At 32.2% G+C, this 25,202-nt stretch overlaps 2 protein-coding genes across 3 annotated transcripts in view; one reads left to right on the top strand and one right to left on the bottom strand.

The window, feature by feature from the left end:
* Positions 1-16,396, top strand: part of LOC143072477 (proton-coupled zinc antiporter SLC30A5-like) — a 42,109-nt gene extending 25,713 nt beyond the window's left edge. For both annotated transcript variants that reach the window (XM_076247402.1, XM_076247403.1), the window contains exons 12-16: positions 1,359-1,488; positions 5,372-5,525; positions 8,862-9,088; positions 9,677-9,805; positions 15,290-16,396. In XM_076247402.1, coding sequence (XP_076103517.1) covers positions 1,359-1,488; positions 5,372-5,525; positions 8,862-9,088; positions 9,677-9,805; positions 15,290-15,454 — 805 coding nt within the window. In that variant the 3' untranslated portion in view covers positions 15,455-16,396. The remainder of the gene's footprint in view (positions 1-1,358; positions 1,489-5,371; positions 5,526-8,861; positions 9,089-9,676; positions 9,806-15,289) is intronic.
* Positions 16,397-23,449: 7,053 nt separating this feature from the next.
* LOC143072476 (elongation factor Tu-like) lies at positions 23,450-24,956 on the bottom strand. Its single transcript, XM_076247401.1, has one exon. It carries the CDS (start codon positions 24,909-24,911, stop codon positions 23,496-23,498), a length of 1,416 nt encoding a protein of 471 aa, XP_076103516.1. The 5' UTR covers positions 24,912-24,956; the 3' UTR covers positions 23,450-23,495.
* Between the last annotated feature and the right edge of the window lie 246 nt (positions 24,957-25,202).

Below are 25,202 nucleotides of genomic sequence, written 5' to 3'. Positions count from 1 at the left end.
AAACAGCAATAATGTTCAGCAAAGTAAGATCTACAAATAAGTCAACATGACCAAAATGGTCAAGTGACCACTTTAGGAGTTATTGCCCTTTATAGTCAATTTTTAACCATTTTTCGTAAATCTTAGTAATCTTTTACAAAAATCTTCTCCTCTGAAACTACTGGGCCAAATTTAACCAAACTTAGCCATAATCATCATTGGGATATCTAGTTAAAAAAATGTGTCCGGTAACTCGGCCAAAAAAGCAAGATGGCCGCCATGGCTAAAAATAGAACATGGGGGTAACATGCAGTTTTTGGCTTATAACTCAAAAACCAAAGCATTAAGAGCAAATCTGACAGGTAGTAAAATTATTGATCAGGTCACGGTCTATCTGCCCTGGAATTTTCAGATGAATCGGATAATCGGTTGTTAGGTTGCTGCCCCTGAATTGGTAATTTTGAGGAAATTTTGTTGTTTTTTTGTTATTATCTTGAATATTATTATAGATAGAGGTAAACTGTAAACAGCAATAATGTACAGCAAAGTAAGAACTAAAAATAAGTCAGTATGACCAAAATAGTCAATTGACCCCCTAAGGAGTTATTGCCCTTCATAGTCAATTTTTAACAATTTTCATAAAATTTGAAGATTTTCAATAACATTTTCCACAGAAAGTACTGTTATAGATAGAGATAATTGTTAGCAGCAAGAATGTTCAGTAAAGTAAGATCTACAAACACATCACCATCACCAAAACACAATTTTGTCATGAATCCATCTGTGTCCATTGTTTAATATTCACATAGACCAAGGTGAGCGACACAGGCTCTTTAGAGCCTCTTAGTTATATTTGTAGGTATGACAGAGTAGAAGTGTTATCAGGATTTATTAATGGTTTGTTTATACTGTTGTTATTTGTAGGTATGATAGAGTAGTAGTGTTATCAGGAATTATTAATGGTTTGTTTATACTTTTAATATTTGTAGGTATGACAGTAGAAGTGTTATCAGAATTTATTAATGGTTTGTTTATACTATAGTTATTTGTAGGTATGACAGAGTAGAAGTGTTATCAGGATTTATAAATGGTTTGTTTATACTTTTTATATTTGTAGGTATGACAGAGTAGAAGTGTTATTAGAAATTATTAATAGTTTGTTTATAATTTTAATATTTGTAGGTATGACAGAGTAGAAGTGTTATCAGGATTTATATAAATGGTTTGTTTATACTTTTTATATTTGTAGGTATGACAGAGTAGAAGTGTTATCAGGAATTATTAATGGTTTGTTTATACTTTTAATATTTGTAGGTATGACAGAGTAGAAGTGTTATCAGGATTTATAAATGGTTTGTTTATACTTTTAATATTTGTAGGTATGACAGAGTAGAAGTGTTATCAGGATTTATAAATGGTTTGTTCCTGGTTGTGATTGGGATATTTGTCTTCACAGAAGGACTTTCTAGATTATTTCACCCACCAGAGATACACACAGAAAGATTGTTTGTAAGTCAGTTGGCATTATTAAGAGAAAACCTTTCTTGGAAGAGAATTGTATAAAAATAGTATTACTGTAAATTCAGAAATTATTGCGTGCATTTATTATTGTGATTTCTCAAAAATTGAAAAAAATAGGAGTTTAATTAAGGGAGCTCTCTTCTCAGTTTCAAAGTAATTAACTTTTCAAAACACTAGTATATATTAATAAGGAATTAATAAAGGAATCCAAAAAGCAAAAAAAATATATAGGTCACCGTGCTTGTTTTCGAGATATGAGCCATTGAAATTTTGGCGGGAAAATATTCTCTCTTGACTTTTCATAGCTTTATCATTGACAAGTTAAAATTCTCAAAAACTGTTAAAAAGTAATTAAAATTTTATAAGACTTTTACAGATGGCTTATCATTATACATGTTAAAGAATTTCAAAAAGAAAAATGGGGGTCACCGGGCAAATTTTTTCAAGTCATTTAAATGGATAAAACTAGAGGATTCCGAAAATCTGACAAACAATCCAAAACATGACAAGCCAGCTTCCTTAATGTGCTTTTAGAACAATCTGTATTCAGATCTTTGTTTTATTTATCAAAATCCAAGTTCTTATTATTGTGATACTCACCTAGTTGCATTATTCCCAGTAAGAAAAACTCGCAATAATTTATATGAAAGTTTTTAAAAAAACTCACTTACATAACATTGATATGAAAGGAAATGATGATAGAATTAAAAAGTCAATTGTTCATGAACAATTGAAAGGTCTTACCTTTTTTTATTTTATTGATAGCCTTCTCAGTTCAAAAATATATGGTGCTTAGGACTTTTATGTTATGGACAAAAATCATTCCTAAGGATAAAAATATTACTTCCAGTATTAAAAATGTACTATTCATAGTCTTTCAAGTTAAAAAAATAAGTGATTGCTAAGGACTTGTAAGTCATTGCTAGGGACAAAAATGTCATTTCCAGTATTAGAAATTTCATATTTATATTATTCATAGCTTTGTAAGTTCAAAAATATATGGTTGCTAAAGAATAATAATAATAATTAAAAACCAATTGTTCAGAGAACAATTGAAGGTCTTTCCACCAGTAAGGATCTATTTTGATATGAAAGTATTAAAATTTGGTTTTAAAATATTAATTTCAGCGTCAAATGGCAACTTATTGTACGCTTATTCTAAAAATATAAGGTTTCTATACAAAAAGATATAAATAAGGGAGATAATTTTCTACTTCCAGTTCAAAATGTGTTACTTTCCGGTACTGTCTTATAGTGTACTTGACACTGATTCCAAAAATATATGGTTTTACATACTTTTACAATAATTTATTACAAAAATTAGCTACTTTCGGTTACCAAAAGGTCACTTCCGGTTAGTTTTTTCAACGTCATATTGCTTGCAACCTAATGCAAAAAGTCTAATAGCTTTAACATGAATACATAAAAGCAAAGGTCAAAATCTAGAACGTTAATTTAACATATGACCTAGAGCTCAATTTCAAGGTCATAAACCCAGGACCTCAAATCAAAAGACTCTAGGTCTTTACTTTATATTGTTAATAAGTTATATTACCATACGACTGATATTAGATATAAAGGGGGGAAAACTCGCATCAAATGTTTACGTACCCTTTAGACTAAAATTTATGTGTTAAACGACATGTCGCAACTAACAATTGTGTGAAAATATTTTGTCGATATCTTATAAGATTTCTGAAAATGATAGATAACAAGCCAAAATCAAAATTTTGAACATGACCTTGACCTCATTCTCATTTTTATTAACCAAGGACCTCCAATCAAAACACCCTAGGCCTCTATCACTTATGATTTTTCAGTTAGAAATACATTTCACTTATATCAAACAAAAAAGGGGAAATAACTCTCATATGGAGTCTCCGGATAGCTTTGGTCAAAATTGATCAAATCATCCCTAGGATATAACGAGCAATTTGATAAAATAAATTTGTCGTTTTTTTATACGGTTGCGACATATAAGTAATAACAAGAAAAACAGTGTTCGGGGAGATAACTCTTACATGGAAAAGTTTTTGGTTACGCTGTGTCAGTTTTAAAAGCGTATTAACTGTTCAATATCATATACCATATATCTAAACGACATCTTGCGAAACAAAAAAACAGCGAAGGAAAGAAAATTAGGCGGAAGAAAAAAAATTAACAATTAAAAACCAATTGTTCAGAGAACACTTGAAGGTCTTTCCACCAGTACAGAACTATTTTGATATGAAAACATTAAAATCCAGTTGAAAATGTCAGTTCCATGGCTTTATGATGTATAAATATGAATTTTAACCAACGGTCAAAATCTAGAACGTCAAATTTACTGATGACCTTGACCTCAATTTCAAGGTCATAAAACAAGAACCCCAAATCAAAAGACCCTAGGTATGTAATATGTATAGTTAATGAGTTATATAACTTTACATTTAATTTTAAATATAAGAGGGGCAAAAACTCCCATTTTATGTCTATGTACACTTTTAATCGAAATTCACAAGTTACGACATGTTGCAATTGACAATTTATCAAAAATATCTTGTCAATATCTTGTACCGTTTATAAAACCAAGTGAATATAAGCCAAAATAAAGAATATGACCTTGACCTAATTTTCATTTTTTTGGACCAAGGACCTCAAATCAAAAGACCCTAGGCCTATATCACTTATCGTTTACCAGTTAGAAATGCAAATCAGTTATATCAAATGCAAAAGGGGGAATAACTCTTACATGTATATGGAGTCCGGATAGCTTCAGTCAAAATGAATCAAATCATCCTGAGAATGACTTTTTTGTAACGAGCAATTTGGTAAAAAAAAATTGTTGGTTTCTCATACGGTTGCGACATATAAGTAATAACAAGAAAAACAGTGTTTGGGGAGATAACTCTTACATGGAAAAGATTTTTGTTACGCGGTGTCAGTTTCAAAAGCGTATTAACTGTTTGTTATTATATACCATATGTCTAAGCGACATCTTGCCAAACAAAAAAAACAGCGAAGGAAAAAAAAGTTGGCGGAAGAAAAAAAAAATAATGATAATCAGAACAAAACCTATAGGTCTTTCCATGGAAAGGTTGAAAGACCTAATAATAATCAGAAGAAAATCAATAGGTCTTTCCACGGAACCACGGAAAGTGGAAAGACCTAATAATAATAATAATAATAATCAGAAGAAGAAATCCAATAGGTCTTTCCACAGAAAGGTGGAAAGATCTAATAATAATAATCAGAAGAAACACAGTAAGGTCTTTCCTTATAGAAAAAGGAAAGACCTTCCTAATCAGAAGAAATACAGTAAGGTCTTTCCTTATAGAAAAAGGAAAGATCTTAATAAAAAATCAAGATATTTTGGATGTTTGGCCAGCGGAAGCCCACCACCGGGTGGGGGAATTTATTGCTGTGTTGAAGACCAATTTGTGGACCAGCTGTTATCTGCTCTTTTGGTCAGGTTGTTGTCTCTATATATTCCTCATTTCCATTCTCGATTTTATGTTGATCAAAATTTTTCCTAAGTAAAAAAAGATGATGAATATCCATAAGAGACAACAACCTGGAAACACAATAAAATTAGGATATTTCTTAAACTTTTCAGAAAAGAATTTGATTCTTCAAATATATAGCTAATGTCTCTGAACTTTATTTCCAAGAAATACCTTAGACCAAAAACAGTAAGAGGCATTTGAACTGCTATGCATGTCTTCAAAATTGTAAAATGTGTATTATATTCATTTAAAATTGTAAAATGTGTAATATTTTTTATTTAATTTTTTACTGCATTTAAAATATTTATGTCCCCTTCAAATGATATCTTTTTCCTTTTCTTTTAAATTCATAAATGTATGCTAACTGTAAGATTTTATTCTTTAAGGCTGTGTCTGTGATGGGCCTTTTGGTAAATTTAATAGGTATTGTGGCATTTAGAGGAGCACATGGGCATAGCCACGGTGGTGGTCATGGACATAGTCATGGAGGCGGAGGACATGGTCATTCCCATGGAGGAGGCCACAACACAAACATGGAAGGTAGGTTAAAAAAATTCAGAGCCAAAAGTTGTGAATGCCAATATTTCATATTTTTTTTAAAATTATTAATGTTCCATGCACAACACAAGAACTTTGTCTCAACTATTTAACCTACAGAAAATGACAAAAATTTTGGGTGGAAATGTAAACTTCAATAGCAGACTTTCAGGTAGAGTTGACTATAGTGAGGTTCTATGCAAAGTTCAGCTTTGACAATTTCAGTCAAACATAGAATAAAGGATGAATATTTATTGTCTTAATGTACAATACTAACAAAGTGAGTGCCAATAATCAAGTTCCTCAGAAGTAATTAGAGGCTCAGGTAACATGGCTCTGGTTGTCTTGTTTATCTTTAGCAGCATGTACATGTAATCTTGTAAGGTGACAGCATTTTGGTTTTGTCCTGAATTTTAATTATGCTTATTGCTATACTTGTATTCTATTGATGTTTCAACAAGTTTAAACATTCAACACCTGTAAAAATGTTTCAATCATTTTTGTCAAGCCTGCAACTTTTGTTGCAGAAAGCTCGACATAGGGATAGTGATCCGGCGGCGGCTACGGCGGCGGTGTTAGCTAACTTCTTAAAAGGTTTATATTTTAGAAGGTGAAAGACCTGGATGCTTCATACTTTGTATATAGATACCTCATGTTACGAAGTTTCCGTCAGTCACATGTCCAATGTCCTTGACCTCAATTTCATGGTTCAGTGACCACTTGAAAAAAAAGTTCAGAATTTTTGTAATGTTGAATTCTCTCTTATTATAAGTAATAGGATAACTATATTTGGTATGTGCGTACCTTGCAAGGTCCTCATGCCCGTCAGACAGTATTCACTTGACCTCAACCTCATTTCATGGATCAGTGAACAAGGTTAAGTTTTGGTGGTCAAGTCCATATCTCAGATACTATATGAAATAGGGCTAGTATATTTGGTGTATGGAAGGACTGTAAGGTGTACATGTCCAACTGGCAGGTGTCATCTGACCTTGACCTCATTTTCATGGTTCAGTGGTTATAGTTAAGTTTTTGTGTTTTGGTCTGTTTTTCTCATACTTTATGCAATAGGTCTACTATATTTGTTGTATGGAATGATTGTAAGGTGTACATGTCTAGCGGGCAGATGTCATCTGACCTTGACCTCATTTTCATGGTTCAGTGGTCAAAGTTAAGTTTTTAAGTTTTGGTCTTTTTATTTAATATTATATGCCAAAGGTCAACTATATTTGGTGTATGGAAATATATTATGATCTATATGTCAGTCCCGCAGGTTTTATTTGACCATGACCTCAATTGCACGGTTCATTGCACAGTGTTAAGTTTTTGTGTTTTGGTCTATTTTTCTTAAACTATAAGTAGTAGGTCAACTATATTTGTTGTATGGAAGCTTTGTTAGCTGTACATATCTGCCTGGCATGGTTCATCTGACCTTGACCTCATTTTTATGGTTCATTGGTCTTTGTTTAGCTATCTTGGTTTATGTTAAGTTTATGTGACAGTTGTAATAAAGCTTTATACTTAAGACTATCAACATAATATCAATGATTAGTAAAGAAGGCGAGATATTTCAGTGTGTGCACTCTTGTTATAATTAATTGATTGCACTTCTTAAAACTTAAGTTTTATATACATAAATAGATATTTCTTTCTTACTTTATTTTATTTATCTGTTTCCTTCTTTTTGTGTCATGAATAAATATTGCAGATTCTTCAAGTTCAAGTTCCTTACCTCAATGTGGAGCTTACATTTTTAGTGAGTTTAACATGTCTGTATTCCCTTTTCATGAAATCCTATGGGTCAATCTCACTAATCTAATCACTGGAAGATGAAACATTTTGAACTGAAACAATTGATCTGTTTGATCTTAAAAGTACTTAAAAAGTTAAAGAGTTCTCTTTAGAAAGGTGTCATGTTGATTCAAGGTTGTGTTTAGACAGGTTTTCACTTGTTTCCTTTTGATACAGCGTTCATTTAGACAGGGTTTTTGTTCTAACAGGTTTCACAATAATACATGGCTCAGTTTTCACTGCATTATATTTTCACCAGACTTCGATTCAGTTTTCACTAAAACTGCTGTTAATTTAGCCACACTGCTTGTGGTTAATTCTGATAGGTTTATATTATAAATAATGAGATAATGGTATGATTGTCAATGAGGTTATTAAGTTCATTTGATAAAGATAAAATAAATCATATGTTACAGCACTGCCTTCAACAATTAAAAAATATCACACCATTTAGTCATCTAAAAAAGGCCCCAACATGAAAAATGTGAAACCATTCAAACAAGAAACTAACATAAACCCATTTTCACATAGGCCACCTCATTTTATGGTAGAACTTGCATATTTCCTGTTTCTAATCACTTGGTTTAGTGACCTTGACCCAATTCCCAAAGTATTGATCAGATCTGCAAATATTGAAATTCTGCACATCTATTATATGCACCACTTGAGATGTATGAATCCCTTGCTTAAATTTGACAACAGCTTTGATCTGAATATAAAACTAACACATCCTGTACATGCTGTAATGGAATCATGCTTTTTGGTTCAGAGCTATGTTTTCTGGTCTGTGCGTCCGTCTGTTTGTTCGTCCGTTCATTTGTCCATCTCAGGTTAAAGTTTTTGGTCGAGGTAGTTTTTGATGAAGTTGAAGGCCAATCAACTTGAAACTTAGCAAACATGTATCTTGTGATAAGATATTTCTAGTTTTAATGCCAAATTAGAGATTTTATCCCATTTTCACGGTCTACTGAACATAGAAAATGATAATGTGGATGGGGCATTCGTGTACTTGGGACACATTCTTGCTTTAATTTGTTATGGTGTTTGTTGGGTTCATGACTTGATGACGTTTTGATGCAATTATTTTGTTCCTTATATGTTTCAATAGATAGTTGCAGTAAAATTACTATGGATTTCATTTTTTTTTTGTTGGTACTTATATTATATGTGAAAATCATGTATTTTCATGGAAACTTGATTTAGTGGATTAGCCAAATCCTGCATACATTACTATATATTATCCATGGTTTCCCTGATCAACCAAAATCCATGAATTTTTTTATCCAGTGGTCCATGATGAATCCACAGTACACAATAATACAGAATGGATTACACAACCAGTTACTGGTTCCATATCAAAATACCATTCAGGAATATATATAATAGGTCTTTTGTTTTTGGTCCCTCTAATTTGTGAATGAAATATAAAAGCGAGGTCAGATATTTATTAAAGTTTTGTAGTCATTATTTGACTTGTGACACAACTACATAAATCAATATTGAGATTTTCTTTCAAATACTGTCATTCATTTGTGTATTAAATTTCAGGAGTGTTTCTACATATTTTGGCTGATACACTAGGCAGTGTTGGAGTAATCATATCTACTGTACTGATAGAAAACTTTGGCTGGAACATTGCTGATCCTATATGTTCATTATTTATTGCTACGATGATATTGTTGAGTGTCCTTCCACTTCTGAAGGAAACATCAATGATTTTATTGCTCCGTTCTCCGAGCGAAGAAGATTCAGGGATAAATGAAGTCTTACAGAAGGTTTGAATTTAATAGATATTGCAACATGAGAATTACAAGACCGTACTTTGACCTAAAATGGTTTACTTTAGTAAACCAATTGTGACTTGGATGGAAAGTTGTCTCATAGGCGCTCATACCACATCTTCTTATATCTATCTACATGATATAGAATAAGTTGGGTGTTTCTGTCACTACTTACTTTTCAGAACTGAACATTTTTAAAATATCTGATAAGTATAATATAGAAAGAGGGCAATACAAAGAAAAACTGCCAACATTAATATCTCCAGAAGAAATCAGAAAAACAATGATCACAGATCATTTATTACACACAAAAAGCAAACTGACACTTCACAAAAACTTTGTGTTAACAGATACAACTACACAAAAAGTTAATTTTGCTTTTATAATAAGGTCTTGTATTAAAAACTTAATTCTAACTGCCATTCACAGAATATGCAATAAAAAAAATTATAATCTGTTCATTATTTTGAATGTTTCAACAGTAAATGAATATCCTTTTTGATTTACAAACTTGAAGGCAAAGGGTTTTAACAGATCAGTTGTATGTACATTCACACATGACATGTCTGTTACTGATTTTAGGTGCTTAATATAGAAGGAATCCTGGCTTACAGAGAACCACATTTCTGGCAGCACACAGCTGATAAAATTTATGGCACAGTACATATACATGTTGTACCAGATGCTAGTGAACAAAAAATAATTGCATATGTAAGTAGTAATTAATTATAAGTAACCATCCACATACATATCAATTATGCAATTTTTGAAAGAAAAAATATTTACACCCATAAATCAGATTATGCATAGTTCTTAGGTCGAATGGTACTTAAAACTCTTATATAAATATGGGGTTTGCCAATATGACTGGAGTCTGACATCAATTTAAACCAAAACAACTTCTTGTGGTGAAAATATGTCCTCCAGTGATAGCACAGCGTCCAAAATTTTTATGCCAAGGCCTGAATTGCCTTGAGTCTAGTCAAAGTGTAAATGAATTGAAAATAGAACACTAGAGATCTGCCATTAATACAAAATTTCTTCATGGTCTAAAAATAAACAGAGAAATAAAAACTTCCAAATGAAAAAACTTGAGACAGTCATGTTGATTTATTTGGATTAAATTAATTTTGTTCACCTTAAAATAATGATTTTTGTCGAGCTTGCATCTTTTGTTGCAGAAAGCTTGACAAAGGGATAGTGATCCGGCGGCGGCAGTGGTGTTAGCTAACTTCTTAAAAGCTTTATATTTTAGAAGGTGGAAGACCTGGATGCTTCATACTTTGTATATAGATGCCTCATGTTACAAAGATTCCGTCAGTCACATGTCCAATGTCCTCGACCTCATTTTCATGGTTCAGTTACCACTTGAAAAAAAAGTTCAGATTTTTTGTAATGTTGAATTCTCTCTTATTATAAGTAATAAGATAACTATATTTGATATGTGCGTACCTTGCAAGGTCCTCATGTCTGTCAGACAGTTTTCACTTGACCTGGACCTCATTTCATGGATCAGTGAACAAGGTTAAGTTTTGGTGGTCAAGTCCATATCTCAGATACTATAAGCAATAGGTCTAGTATATTCGGTGTATGGAAGGACTGTAAGGTGTACATGTCCAACTGGCCGGTGTCATCTGACCTTGACCTCATTTTCATGGTTCAGTGGTTATAGTTAAATTTTTGTGTTTTGGTCTGTTTTTCTCATACTATATTCCAGGGTTTCCCCTGGGTCAATTATTTTTTTCGCCACCTCTTTCGCCAAAACAATATTTTTTTCGCCACTTTATTATTTTTTTCGCCAAGTAACACAAATATATTTTTCTTCTTTTAAAATATTTACTTTTTTTTCACCCACTCCAGTTTGCCCCATTGCTGCCTATGATTATTCTCTCAAACTTGTCTTAGAGTCTACATTGTAATGAATAAATACTAAACATGTACCTTTTAAAAAAAAGATTTGTATAGGGAAAATTGATTATATTTTGAACAACTTTAAAAGAAGCACTTACTTTTAAAAATAAAAAAGATATATGTCCTGGAATATAAAACAAATTTTGGATACCTGAAATATGTACAGTTCTTTGGGAAAGTTTCTTCAAAAATAAAAACATGTGACCTTTTGTACTAAGAAGTGTTTTTTTACAACAAAACACAATTTTTTTCACTTGAAATTGATCCCTTAATTATGTAATGTGTAGTCATTACATTGAAGGGTTACTCTCACTCGAGTGGTTGTTCCAAACCTTTTGATTAGATATCTTCAAAACGACAGTTTTCTTTTCTAGACCATCGTGAAAATGTAAAACTATGCTTGAAACACGTGTATTACTGAAACGACTTTAAAGTACCCACTCAAATCAATTATCGATATCAAAGTTAAATGATAATAATAATAATAATAAAAATAATATCTGTATTTAAAGAGAGTAACTCATTTGGATTAAACCAATTTTCAATAAGGCTCTCTACATACAATGTTAACAATATGAATAAAAAATAATTAATATTACACACATGTAAACAATAGACGTATATTATATGTTATTCAGGTCTCAGACAGGGTATACACTGTGACATGATAAAGTTTTAAATCAGAGACCTCTCTTGCTTTTGTACATTTTTTGTCATAACAACAATTTTTTTTCTGGACTATCATTAAAAGAAGGAAAGTCGTCAAAATTTTGCTTCAAACACGTGCGTCGCAAAGTGGTTAATAAATCCTTTATGTGATAAGTGACGGGCGCCATTTAACCATATCATTTTGTCATATAATACAATCAACACCTTTATTAATTAATTAGTCCTTTGATGTCGGTAGCTAACAAATGCAATCAGCTGATTATTGATTTTCTGTCAAAATCTTAACGAGTTCAAGGTGAATTCCGAGTATTGTCTGATCAGGTAAAGTCCGAGAAACCCGAAAAAAAGTAAATAAACAAGATGGTGGAAAATAAATCGTTATATATATTTCTTTCGCCAAATTCTTTCGCCAATGACGAATTTTAATCGCCACAATTATTATTTTTTCGCAAATTGCGAAAATGGCGACCGCCAGCGGAAACCCTGCTATATGCAATAGGTCTACTATATTTGTTGTATGGAATGATGGTAAGGTGTACATGTCTAGCGGGCAGATGTCATGTGACCTTGACCTCATTTTCATGGTTCAGTGGTCAAAGTTAAGTTTTTGAGTTTTGGTCTTTTTATCTAACACTATATGCCATAGGTCAACTATATTTGGTGTATAGAAATATTTTATGATCTTTCAGTCAGTCGCACAGGTTTTATTTGACTGTGACCTCATTTTCACGGTTCATTGCACAATGTTAAGTTTTTATACGACCGCAAATTTTGAAAAAATTTTCGTCGTATATTGCTATCACGTTGGCGTCTGCGTCGTCGTCGTCGTCGTCGTCGTCGTCGTCGTCCGGCGTCCGAATACTTTTAGTTTTCGCACTCTAACTTTAGTAAAAGTGAATAGAAATCTATGAAATTTTAACACAAGGTTTATGACCATAAAAGGAAGGTTGGTATTGATTTTGGGAGTTTTGGTCCCAACGTTTTAGGAATAAGGGGCCAAAAAGGGCCCAAATAAGCATTTTCTTGGTTTTCGCACCATAACTTTAGTTTAAGTTAATAGAAATCTATGAAATTTTGACGCAAGGTTTATGACCACAAAAGAAAGATTGGGATTGATTTTGGGAGTTTTGGTTTCAATAGTTTAGGAATAAGGGGCCAATAAAGGGCCCAAATAAGCATTTTTCTTGGTTTTTGCACAATAACCTTAGGTTAAGTAAATGGAAATCTATGAAATTTAAACACAATGTTTATGACCACAAAAGGAAGGTTGGTATTTATTTTGGGAGTTTAGGACCCAACAGATTAGGAATTAGGGGCCAAAAAGGGACCCAAATAAGCATTTTTCTTGGTTTTCGCACTATAATGTTAGTATAAGTAAATACAAATCTATGAAATTTAAACACAAGGCTTATGACCATAAAAGGAAGGTTGGTATTGATTTTGGGAGTTTTGGTCCCAACAGTTTAGGAAAAAGGGGCCCAAAGGGTCCAAAATTAAACTTTGTTTGATTTCATCAAAATTGAATAATTGGGGTTCTTTGATATGCCGAATCTAACTGTATATGTAGATTCTCAACTTTTGGTCCCGTTTTCAAATTGGTCTACATTAAGGTCCAAAGGGTCCAAAATTAAACTTAGTTTGATTTTGACAAAAAATGAATCGGTTGGGTTCTTTGATATGTTGAATCTAAAAATGTACTTAGATTCTTGATTATTGAAGTTTTTTTGGTCCAGTTTTCAAATTGGTCTACATTAAGGTCCAAAGGGTCCAAAATTAAACTTTGTTTGATTTCATCAAAAATTGAATCCTTGGGGTTCTTTGATATGCCAAATCTAACTGTGTATGTAGATTCTTCATTTTTGGTCCTGTTTTCAAATTTCAAATTCTACATTAAAGTCCAAAGGGTCCAAAATTAAACTAAGTTTGATTTTAACAAAAATTGAATTCTTGGGCCTCTTTGATATGCTGAATCTAAACATGTACTTAGATTTTTGATTATGGGCCCAGTTTTCAAGTTGGTCCAAATCAGGATCTAAAATTATTATATTAAGTATTGTGCAATAGCAAGTCTTTTCAATTGCACAGTATTGTGCAATGGCAAGAAATATCTAATTGCACAATATTGTGAAATAGCAAATTTTTTTTTAATTAGAGTTATCTTTCTTTGTCCAGAATAGTAAGCAAGAAATATCCTATTTGTGCAATAGCAAGAATTTTTTTTAATTGGAGTTATCTTTCTTTGTCCAGAATCAACTTAAATCTTTGTTATATACAATATACAATGTATATACACTTTTTACTACCAACTGATAAATTTAAATAATCTTTACCATTCAGTGATAACAAGCAGTTTTTTACATCTTAATATTTTATGATGTATTTAAATGAGTAGTTATTGTTGCAAACTCCATTAGAAATTTGAATTGATATCAGTTTTGAAAAAGGGAAACGGGGATGTGAAAAAAAAGGGGGGGGGGTTAAATTTTTCTCATTTCAGATTTCATAAATAAAAAGAAAATTTCTTCAAACATTTTTTTGAGAGGATTAATATTCAACAGCATAGTGATTTGCTCAAAGGCAAAAAAAACCTTTTAAGTTCATTAGACCACATTCATTCTGTGTCAGAAACCTATGCTGTGTCAACTATTTAATTTTAGATTTAAAAAGTTTGAAGAAGAAATCTTTAATTGATTTGTAAAATCTTGGCATTTGTTTTGTGTAAAAAAAAACCATGTAATGTCAAAAATTTGATCACAATCCAAATTCAGAGCTGTATCATGCTTGAATGTTTTGTCCATACTTGCCCCAACTGTTCAGGGTTCGACCTCTGCGGTCGTATAAAGCTGCGCCCTGTGGAGCACCTGGTTGTGTTTTGGTCTATTTTTCTTAAAACTATAAGTATTGGTCAACTATATATGTTGTATAGAAGCATTTTTAGCTGTACATGTCTGCCTGTCATGATTCATCTGACCTTGACCTCATTGTCAAGGTTCATTGGTCTTTGTTTAGTAATCTTGGTTAATGTTAAGTTTATGTGACTGTTGTAATAAAGCTTAGCTTTATACTAAGGACTATCAACATAATATCAATGGTTAGTATAGAAGGCAAGACATTTCAGTGTGTGCACTCTTGTTTTAAAATATATTCATCTTCATTCCGTTAGAAATTGGACTATTTAAATTTTCAAAAAATAAGATATTTTATGGAGTATTTAAAAAATAAATTTAGAAAATATATTGATTGATTGTTGCTTGTTTAAATGGCAATTATTTCATGCATATTCAGGACAATAAATTATTAACAGTTAGTATAATTGGTAAATAATCATGAACAGTAAAAAGACTTAAGACAGAAGTTGGCTCAGCATTAGAACTAGAAATGCCATGTGAGTTTACATATTATGAAATAGAATGATCAGTTCTGCATTTTATGCGAAGAATAATATTACCAATAATGGAAAAATATGTTTGCTTGAATATTACAAATATACTTGTAAGATAATAAGTTGCATATTGACTACTGCATGTGTAAATTTAACACAGATTTTGTGTTTGATACTGTTTAGTATTAACATATAAATAAATAACTGACACATCAATGTTTCATATTTTTCAGGTAACAAATTTATTCAAAGAGATTAACATTAACACTGTAACAGTACAGGTGGAGAAAGAGACATATTACTTCCATTTATCAGGACTTGGTGCTAATTGTGACAGTTACAATGACTTTGGAAACTCAAAATTCTTTCAAAATGGTCAGGCTATAAAAGATATTTAAATTTCCAATTTAAATGGTACAAGGCTTGATAGGATCGATCATAAGCCACACTGGGACTGATAAAACAGATTAGAATGGAAATTCGTATTGAACAACATTTCAAATGCAGTGTTAACAAGGATGTTATGAAGTGGACTGTTTGTTTTTTAACAATATTTCCTCATAAAAAGATGACCAGGCTGTGATTGATTGATATTGTCTATTTAAAGTGTATTCAAGTTAGAAAATTTAAGAAAATTTATGTAAAGATCTTAAGTACGAGTGCATCTGTCAGATTGTTATTGCATTTTAGATTAAACATTGAGTTTAGAAGACATACATGACATATCTTCTCCTCCATGCTTATGCTTTCTTAATTTAAAAGGCTTTTAATAATACTGACGATGGCATAATTATTTGATTTGAACCAAAGTTATGGGACAATATTTTCCTCACAGTTGCCTGTAAATATTGTGCAAAATATTTTTAAACTTTTCATGTGTAACCTATTTAAGTTCTGTAAATGGTAAAATACAATTTATTAAAAGCCTAGAGGACAATTATTTACTAATTAACAGAACAATCCAGACAAATATTGTCAGCCTTTGTATACCAATAAGACAAAGACAATGTATATAAAATAAGAATTTTGTCTCACCTCATCAAAGAATAAATTTAGGATTGGTTTTAGTTTAAGGGAAATTCCAAGTTTTAGGTCAATGATATTCATTATGCAGATGTATTGGCATTTGCACATCTAACTTCACTGCAGGTTATTTGACCCTGCACCTTCAGTCAAGGTTTATTGACTTTGAATGTTTTACGTAGTTTACATGTTAAGTTATTGCCATAGTAATTTCAAAATTGCATGAAGGCAATACATAGCTCTGTGATAACATTTTTGAAGATTTATAGAACTTAGACATTAAAAAAAAACTATACAATAAAAGGTTGTAGCAAGAATATTTGTGGATTTTAATAATTAAGAGAAAAAAACATTTACAGTGGATTCATTGTTGATATTGGCAAACCATAAAGGAGTAGGTCCGGTAAGGCCCCTTTTTGGCCCAAAAATATAACAGTTTTACAAAATTGTTCAAATGTAAACTTTTAGTTATTTATTGGAAAGTTGAATGCTTCTGCTACATAAATATGGGCTGTTTTTGACAATACAATGCACATATATCGGGTTGTAGCACCATTAAGTCATGCTAAATTACTGAAATCTTCAAAATTCTATCATTTTAGTTAAATTTTAGACGGTTTCCGTGTAAAACGAAAGTGGCCGCATTCGTGTTCATCCTTAATATTGCAATGTAAGTTGTATTTTATGATAATACATAACATATATAAAGGTTATGGATGAACACGGATGCGGCCACTTTCATTTTTGACAAAAACAATCTGAAAAGTGACGTTTTTTGGCATATTTGAGAGATTTTTCATATTTGAGCTTCAATCAGATCGTTTTTAATGACTTAATCAGTTAAAATCTTTCACATAAACTAATTGAATCAAGTGAAATACACACTTAGGTGTTTAAAAAGTGGTCAAAATCTTTCTTTTGATGAAACTGAAATTTGAGTCCAAAATGAGTCCTTACCGGACCTACTCCTTTAAATGTTCTAAGAAGTTGGAATTTTCTATGGTATTGAAACTGTCAAATCCTTGAAATCAAAATAAAATTAAAATAAGATTGTTCTTCAATCCATGAAATTGGTACCCACAATAATAAATGAATCCACAGTACTGCAGTGGCAAGGTAGTACAATGAAATCTTCTATTTTGGATTGATTGATTGTTGGTTGCTTAGCTTCTAGTTTCAATAATAAACACTAGATTTCATACTTAAGTCTTGTAAAATGTTAGAGTATTGGGAATGGAATTGATATACACTAAGCTTGGGATGCCAGTGTCAATACTCAGTATATTTTTCTTTTTGCCCATGAACAAATTAGTGGCTGTTATTTTACCTTTCAAATACATTTTATCTCTCCATAGGGGGAAGGGGGGTACCTTGACATTATTATTTCTTTAATTTTTCAAGCTAGTCAGAATATGACAATGGAAAACAGTTTTACTCTGATGATGGAAAATATCAATTTATTTCATATGTCATATTTATTTATTGAAGTGCCATAATTTACGAATATTTTTTGGTGAACATGCTGCACTTTAAACATTCAGCAGACAGTTATCCTAGGTATCCATATTTGTATCTGTATGATACTGAAAATGAACTCAAAAATTCTGAGTAAAACTTATCCAGGTAAAAATTAACATGATATTTTTAGCTCACCTGGCCGAAAGGCCAAGTGAGCTTTTCTCATCACTTGACGTCCGGCGTCCGTCGTCGTCCGTCGTCGTCGTTGTCCTGCGTTAACTTTTACAAAAATCTTCTCCTCTGAAACTACTGGGCCAAATTTAACCAAACTTAGCCACAATCATTATTTGGGTATCTAGTTTAAAAAATGTGTCTGGTGCCCCACCCAACCAACTAAGATGGCCGCCATGGCTAAAAATAGAACATAGGGGTAAAATGCAGTTTTTAGCTTATAACTCAAAAACCAAAGCATTTAGAGCAAATCTGACATGGAGTAGTATTGTTCATCAGGTCAAGATCTATCTGCCCTGAACTTTTCAGATGAATCCAAGATGGCCGCCATGGCTAAAAATAGAACATAGGGGTAAAATGCAGTTTTTGGCTTATAACTCAAAAACCAAAGCATTTAGAGCAAATCTGACGCGGTAAAATTGTTGATCAGGTCAAGATCTATCTGCCCTGAAATTTTCAGATGAATCGGACATTCCGTTGTTGGGTTGCTGCCCCTGAAATAGTAATTTTAAGGAAATTTTGCTGTTTTTGGTTATTATCTTGAATATTGTTATAGATAGAGATGAACTGTAAACAGCAATAATGTTCAGCAAAGTAAGATCTACAAATAAGTCAACATGACCAAAATGGTCAAGTGACCACTTTAGGAGTAATTGCCCTTTATAGTCAATTTTTAACCATTTTTCGTAAATCTTAGTAATCTTTTAGAAAAATCTTCTCCTCTGAAACTACTGGGCCAAATTTAACCAAACTTGGCCATAATCATCATTTGGGTATCTAGTTAAAAAAATGTGTCCGGTAACTCGGCCAACTAACCAAGATGGCCGCCATGGCTAAAGATAAAACATGGGGGTAAATTGCAGTTTTTGGCTTATAACTCAAAAAACCAAAGCATTAAAAGCAAATCTGACAGGAAGTAAAATTGTTGATCAGGTCAAGATCTATCTGCCCTGGAATTTTCAGATGAATCGGAAAATCGGTTGTTAGGTTGCTGCCCCTGAATTGGTAATTTTGAGGAAATTTTGCTGTTTTTTTGTTATTATCTTGAATATTATGATAGAGATAAACTGTAAACAGCAATAATGTACAGCAAAGTAAGAACTAAAAATAAGTCAGGATGACCAAAATAGTCAATTGACCCCCTAAGGAGTTATTGCCCTTCATAGTCAATTTTTAACAATTTTCTTAAAATTTGAAGATTTTCAATAACATTTTCCACAGAAAGTACTGTTATAGATAGAGATAATTGTAAGCAGCAAGAATGTTTAGTAAAGTAAGATCTACAAACACATCACCATCACCAAAACACAATTTTGTCATGAATCCATCTGTGTCCATTGTTTAATATTCACATAGACCAAGGTGAGCGACACAGGCTCTTTAGAGTCGCTAGTTGTAATTGTTAGATATGTTATGGTTATAGGGAACAATATAGGAAACTTTGTTAACATCTGTTTTAAAAATCATTCCTAAAATTATTTGGAATCACCTGTTTTTACAGAAATGTAACTGGTGACAAAATAGTGACCTGTGAGTGTCAATAATTTACATTGCCATAAGTAGATTACTAGTATCATTTATCTTATGCTTTAAAACAATGTAGGTCTCATAATTTATTTTGTCAGGAATAATGTTATTTTAAAATTGTCATACAAAATCAAAATAAATATTTTTCGCAATATAAAGCTCTTGTACTTTCTTAAAAACTTGTAAGCCTTTGTGTCTGCAAACCTTCCAAAGTTTGAGTGTTGACCCTTGAAAGTCCATGGAAGCTTTAAGTTTTACTTTTGTACCATTCTTATGTACCGACTTTAAATAAAGATTACTTTACTTTACTTTACTTTATGTACATATGTACGTCCATACGTCCCATAGGTTTCCTTTCTGTAACTTTAGTTTGCCTCTACCAAATGTTAATACATAATGCTTAACAATCACAAAACACAAATCAAGTTTGAATTTTAGTGGCTTAACTTTTATTGTTCTTCAGATATGTCTCTTTATAACTTTATATGATATGCAAGACACATATATATGCATTCCCCATTTATTATTTCTTAAGATTCATAAAGATCTTGCAAGTCAGATTAACCCTTCAAAATGGAAACAGATATAGGAAGATGTGGTATGCATATCTTACATTATTTATTACCACTTTTAAGATTTTGGTTACTATGCCAATCATTTTATGATTCAAATTTACAAAATTCACTTCTCTGGTTCTAAGGGATTTTTTATTATTCAAACTTATCCAGGGGGATACCTGTATCTGACAGACATGCTACATATGTACCCAAACAATCATTTCAAACACGAACTATAATTGACATATTACTTGTAGTATCTGAGAAACAGGCCTGAACACAAACTAGAGGCTCTCAAGAGCCTGTGTCGCTCACCTTGGTCTATGTGGATATTAAACAATGGACACAGATAAATTCATGACCAAATTGTGTTTTGATGATCATGATGTGTTTGTAGATCTTACTTTACTGGACATTCTACTTGCTATAATTATCTCTATCTATAATGAACTTGGCCAAGTAGTTACAGTGGAAAATATATTCTAAAAATTTACAAAAATTTACAAAAATTTTTGAAAATTGTTAAAAAATGACTATGAAGGGCAATAATCCTTAATGGGTCCACTGACAATTTTGGTCATGTTGACTTATTTGTAGATCTTACTTTGCTGAACATTATTGCTGTTTACAGTTTATCTCTATCTATAATAATATTCAAGATAATAATCAAAAACTGCAAAAGTTCCTTAAAATTACTAATTCAGGTTGTCAGATTTGTCTGAAAATTTCAGGGCAGATAGATCCTGACCTAAAAGATTATTTTACCCCATATCAGATTTGCTCTAAATGCTTTGGTTTTAGAGTTATAAGCCAAAATCTACATTTTACCCCTATGTTCTATTTTTAGCCATGGTGGCCATCTTGGTTGGTTGGCAGGGTCACGCCACACATTTTTTAAACTAGATACCCCAATGATGATTGTGGCAAAGTTTGGATTAATTTGGCCCAGTAGTTTCAGAGGAGAAGATTTTTGTAAAAGATTACTAAGATTTAGGAAAAATGGTTAAAAATTGACTATAAAGGGCAATAACTCCTAAAGGTGTCAACTGACCATTTCAGTCATGTTGACTCATTTGTAAATCTTACTTTGCTGAACATTATTGCTGTTTAAAGTTTATCTCTATCTATAATAATATTCAAGATAATAACCAAAAACAGTAAAATTTCGTTAAAACTACCAATTTAGGGGCAGCAACCCAACAATGTGTTGTCCGATTCATCTGAAAATTTCAGGGCAGATAGATCTTGACCTGATAAACAATTTTACCCTCATTTCAGATTTGCTCTAAATGCTTTGGTTTTTTAGTTATAAGCCAAAAACTGCATTTTACCCCTATGTTCTATTTTTAGACGTGGCGACCGTCTTGGTTAGTTGGCCGGGTCACCGGACACATTTTTTAAACTAGATACCCCAATGATGATTGTGGCCAAGTTTGGTTTAATTTGGCCCAGTAGTTTCAGAGAAGAAGATTTTTGTAAAAGTTAATGACGCAGGACGACGCAGGACGGACGCCGGACTACGACGGACGCAAAGTGATGGGAAAAGCTCACTTGGCCCTATGGGCCAGGTGACCTAAAAACTTCAGGTTGACAAATGAATCATGAAAATCAGGTCAAGGACAGAGGAATCTTGTTTGCCATACAATCATTTCATACACCAAATAACTTGACATTTTGCTCCAAGTCAAGGGGCTGGAATTGGAACGACCGATATCGGGTGAAACAATTTCCTGATCCTTGCTATAAAACTACCCAAAAAAGTTACAACTATTTTTTTTTCAAGTTTATAGGAACAGTTTCACTTTATTTATCATCCTGATAAGGAAAGTCCAAACATATCATAAGGAATATAGTCTCATTTCTTTCATTTCCAAATCAATGTTGCATTATGCAAGTTCTTTGTAGTAACAAAATTCATATCTTATCCTTAATATGTTCCTATATAGATATCTATAAGAAGAAGTGATATGAGTGCCAATGAGACAACACTCCATCAAAGTCACAATTTGTAAAAGTAAACCATTATAGGCCAATTTATGTATTTAAACATGGAGCCTCGGCTCACACGGACCAGTAAGCTATAAAGGGCTTCCTATAATTGGATTTATTTTCGGTGTGAATATCTCTTGGTTATTTTGTGTGTTACTCTACTTCTTCAAACTTCATTCTATCTACAATGTAAAGTATAAATTACATTTATGTTTCCAGCAGGAATTCTATCTGTCTTCCTACAGATATGTAAATGAACCAATCTCTTGCCAGGTTTTTATTATCAATAAAAGGCCTCATACAAATATCTGGATGGTACCTTTTGATTGTCAAATTTATATTTTCAATGACTTTTGTGGATATGTTTCTGGTGGTTATCATAGAAAATATGGGTGCCATCCTGGATTTCTGATCTTCATGTAATAAAAAAAAGAGAACCATGACTGGCATGTATATAATTTTGTAGGCAGAATATGAGGCAGGTTTAAGCTTATGAACATAACTTCATAATTTTATGAACTGGAAAAACCTAAAATCTATTGTTTTAAGAACAAATTAATAGACAGTTGCAAGTCAAACCAAATCCTCTTCAAATGTACATGTATTTCATTTTGATGTCTGAGATGAGGAATTCTCACCACATTGTCCAATGTTGTCAGAACTTTTTATCTCCGGTGTCATCAAAACACTGCTTCCTGTGTAAAAAGTGCATCACTGAATACCTTTAAGTTACTATTATTACAGCCTAGATGAAAAACAGTAATGAAATAAAGATACATGGTTGTTCCAGTTATTTTAGGGTGAAATAACACTATGTACATATATACATCATTCTCATGACCATTTGAACATTTGTTGAACTTTACCAATTAAACAAGATAAAAAGAACTATCAACTCATCCTACACAAATGTAACATGATAAGAATTTTTTATGATGTGTTTTTGTGATGTTTTTATTGCACATATGTTGCATGTTGTATCATGATTATTGCAAAAATAGTGACAGAATAGGTTTTCACAAATTCAAAAACTTGTAAATGCAAGGAAAAAATTTCCAGTATACCATTACATGTTATGATATACATACATCATGTACATGTACAAAATGTAGTTCATATCACTTTATTGATAACATAAATGAAAAAGTGTGATAAAAGGTATTTGTTGTATTATATTACACCAAAGTCTGAGGTAAGAGGGCCGGTTTGAAGCACTCACAAACATGTTAAATACCACCACATTATTCAGGTTTATATCATGTGCCTCACAGTCCCAAGTCAGAAGCATGTAGTTCGTTGGTTGTTGTTGGTTAATGTCTGTCCTATTTGTTTTTAGAAAATTGTTTTGTTATAGATTAAAAAAATGTATATAATTAGGCCCTTAGTTTTAAGGTTTGAATTGTGTCACAATTTTCATGTGCTTTTATCATGTTTATATGTCTTTATAGTATGGGTTTTTCTCATTGCTGAAGGCAGTAATGAGTTTGGTTGCCAATAATTGCTTTGAACTCTGGTGTATAGTTATCTCTTTGGCAATAATACCACACATTGCTACATCTCCTTTTATATTAACCCAAAATTTAATTTCTCAAAACAATGATTCAATAATTATAGGCATGATAAAACATTTAATAACTGAACTACATTTGTAAAACTAATTCTTTGATTTTCTAGCTAATCGTTTCGATCTAACAGTTTGGTTTCCACTTTCAATTACATAAGTTGTTTTCATATTTTGCTTATTGAAACCAATAATTTCTATATCAGTTCTTGGCAACAACTTTGTAACTACCCCTGTCACAGTTGTCCTTTGTAGCTCTCTTACTGTAAATCTTGTCCCAACTTCAAAAACCATGGACTTTCTAGCCAACATTGTTATATTTACAACTTCACCAGGCATAATCATTTTTGTCTCCTCTGGTACTAATATGCAAGATTGTACTGTAAAATAATTGGTATACAGTAACTGCATGTACTTGTCAGTGATCGGTTTTGTCCGTCCTCCTTCAGCACGTGTTAGCACATAAATTTTTGCCTCAAAAGCATCATGCTGAGAAAATGCATTTGGTTCACATAAAAACATTCCTCTTGTTACAATATTACTTTTGATACCTCTCATGAGAACACCAACATTATCTCCCGCTTGGCATTCTGTTACAGATTTTTTGAAAACTTCAATATCAGATACCGCTGTTTTATGTGTTACTCCTTCTCCAAGTATTTGAGCTTGCTGTCCTTTCTTTATAATTCCATCTCTGAGTGTCCCAACTGCTACTGTTCCTCTTCCTCTGGCTGAAAACACATGTTCAACTGGTAAAATAAATGGTTTTGATAAATCACGAAATGGAATATCAATGTATTTATCTACAGCTTCCATCAGTTTTAATATAGAATCATGTCCAGATTTATCCCCTTTCAAAGCTTTCAATGCTGAACCCCTGACAACTGGAGTATTTTCTGAATCATATCCATATTCTTCAAGTAATTCCCTAACCTCAAGTTCAACGAGCTCTGCAAGTTCATCATCAACCAAGTCAATTTTGTTCAAGAAAACTACTAATTTATTTATTCCTATCTGTTTTGCTAATAACACGTGCTCTCTAGTTTGTGGCATTGTGCCTTCTGATGCAGCAACGACAAGTATTGCCCCGTCCATTTGAGAGGTGCCATTAATCATGTTCTTAATGTAATCAATGTGACCCGGACAATCAGTGTGTGCATAATGACGAAGGTCGGTTTCATAACCAACATGACATGTATTTATTGTTATACCACGTTTTCTTTCTAACTCTGCTTTGTCAATATCCTCAAACTGCACAAATTTTGCTTTACCGTAATCGGACAAAACTTTTGTAATAGCTGCTGTTAATGTTGTCTTGCCATGGTCAATGTGACCTATTGTACCAACATTACAATGCGGTTTCCCTGGAGTTTCAGCTTCGTCATTTTTTTTCGTATAATTCCTGGTGGTTAGAAGATTTCTCGGGTAATTTGACGTAAAATTAATTAGTGATTGTTTATATAATGTACGAATACTGTGAAGAAATGCTCGGCGAACTACGTTCGACATGGTTGTATTTTTGGAGTTTATGCGGACTGGGGATGAAACGAAAATAATTTGTGTTGTAATTCTTCCATGAATTGACTCCTGTAATGAGGGCAACCATCAATATAGATATGATGTCGTCCGATATTTATTAAATGCTCTGAACTAACGATTTTCGGTGCTTTTGTTATAATTAAGAATAAGAAGTTTCGTAAGTGACAGGTCATTTATAATCTGAAAGGGGTGGGAGGAAATTAAGAGGGCGTTGAAAAATATTTGGGTATACTTCAGATTTCCATGGCAGTGGCGGAATCA

This window comes from Mytilus galloprovincialis, chromosome 4 (assembly GCF_965363235.1).
Source record: "Mytilus galloprovincialis chromosome 4, xbMytGall1.hap1.1, whole genome shotgun sequence".
In the NCBI taxonomy this organism is placed as follows: Eukaryota; Metazoa; Mollusca; class Bivalvia; order Mytilida; family Mytilidae; genus Mytilus; species Mytilus galloprovincialis.
This window is presented reverse-complemented; position numbering and strand designations above follow the sequence as displayed.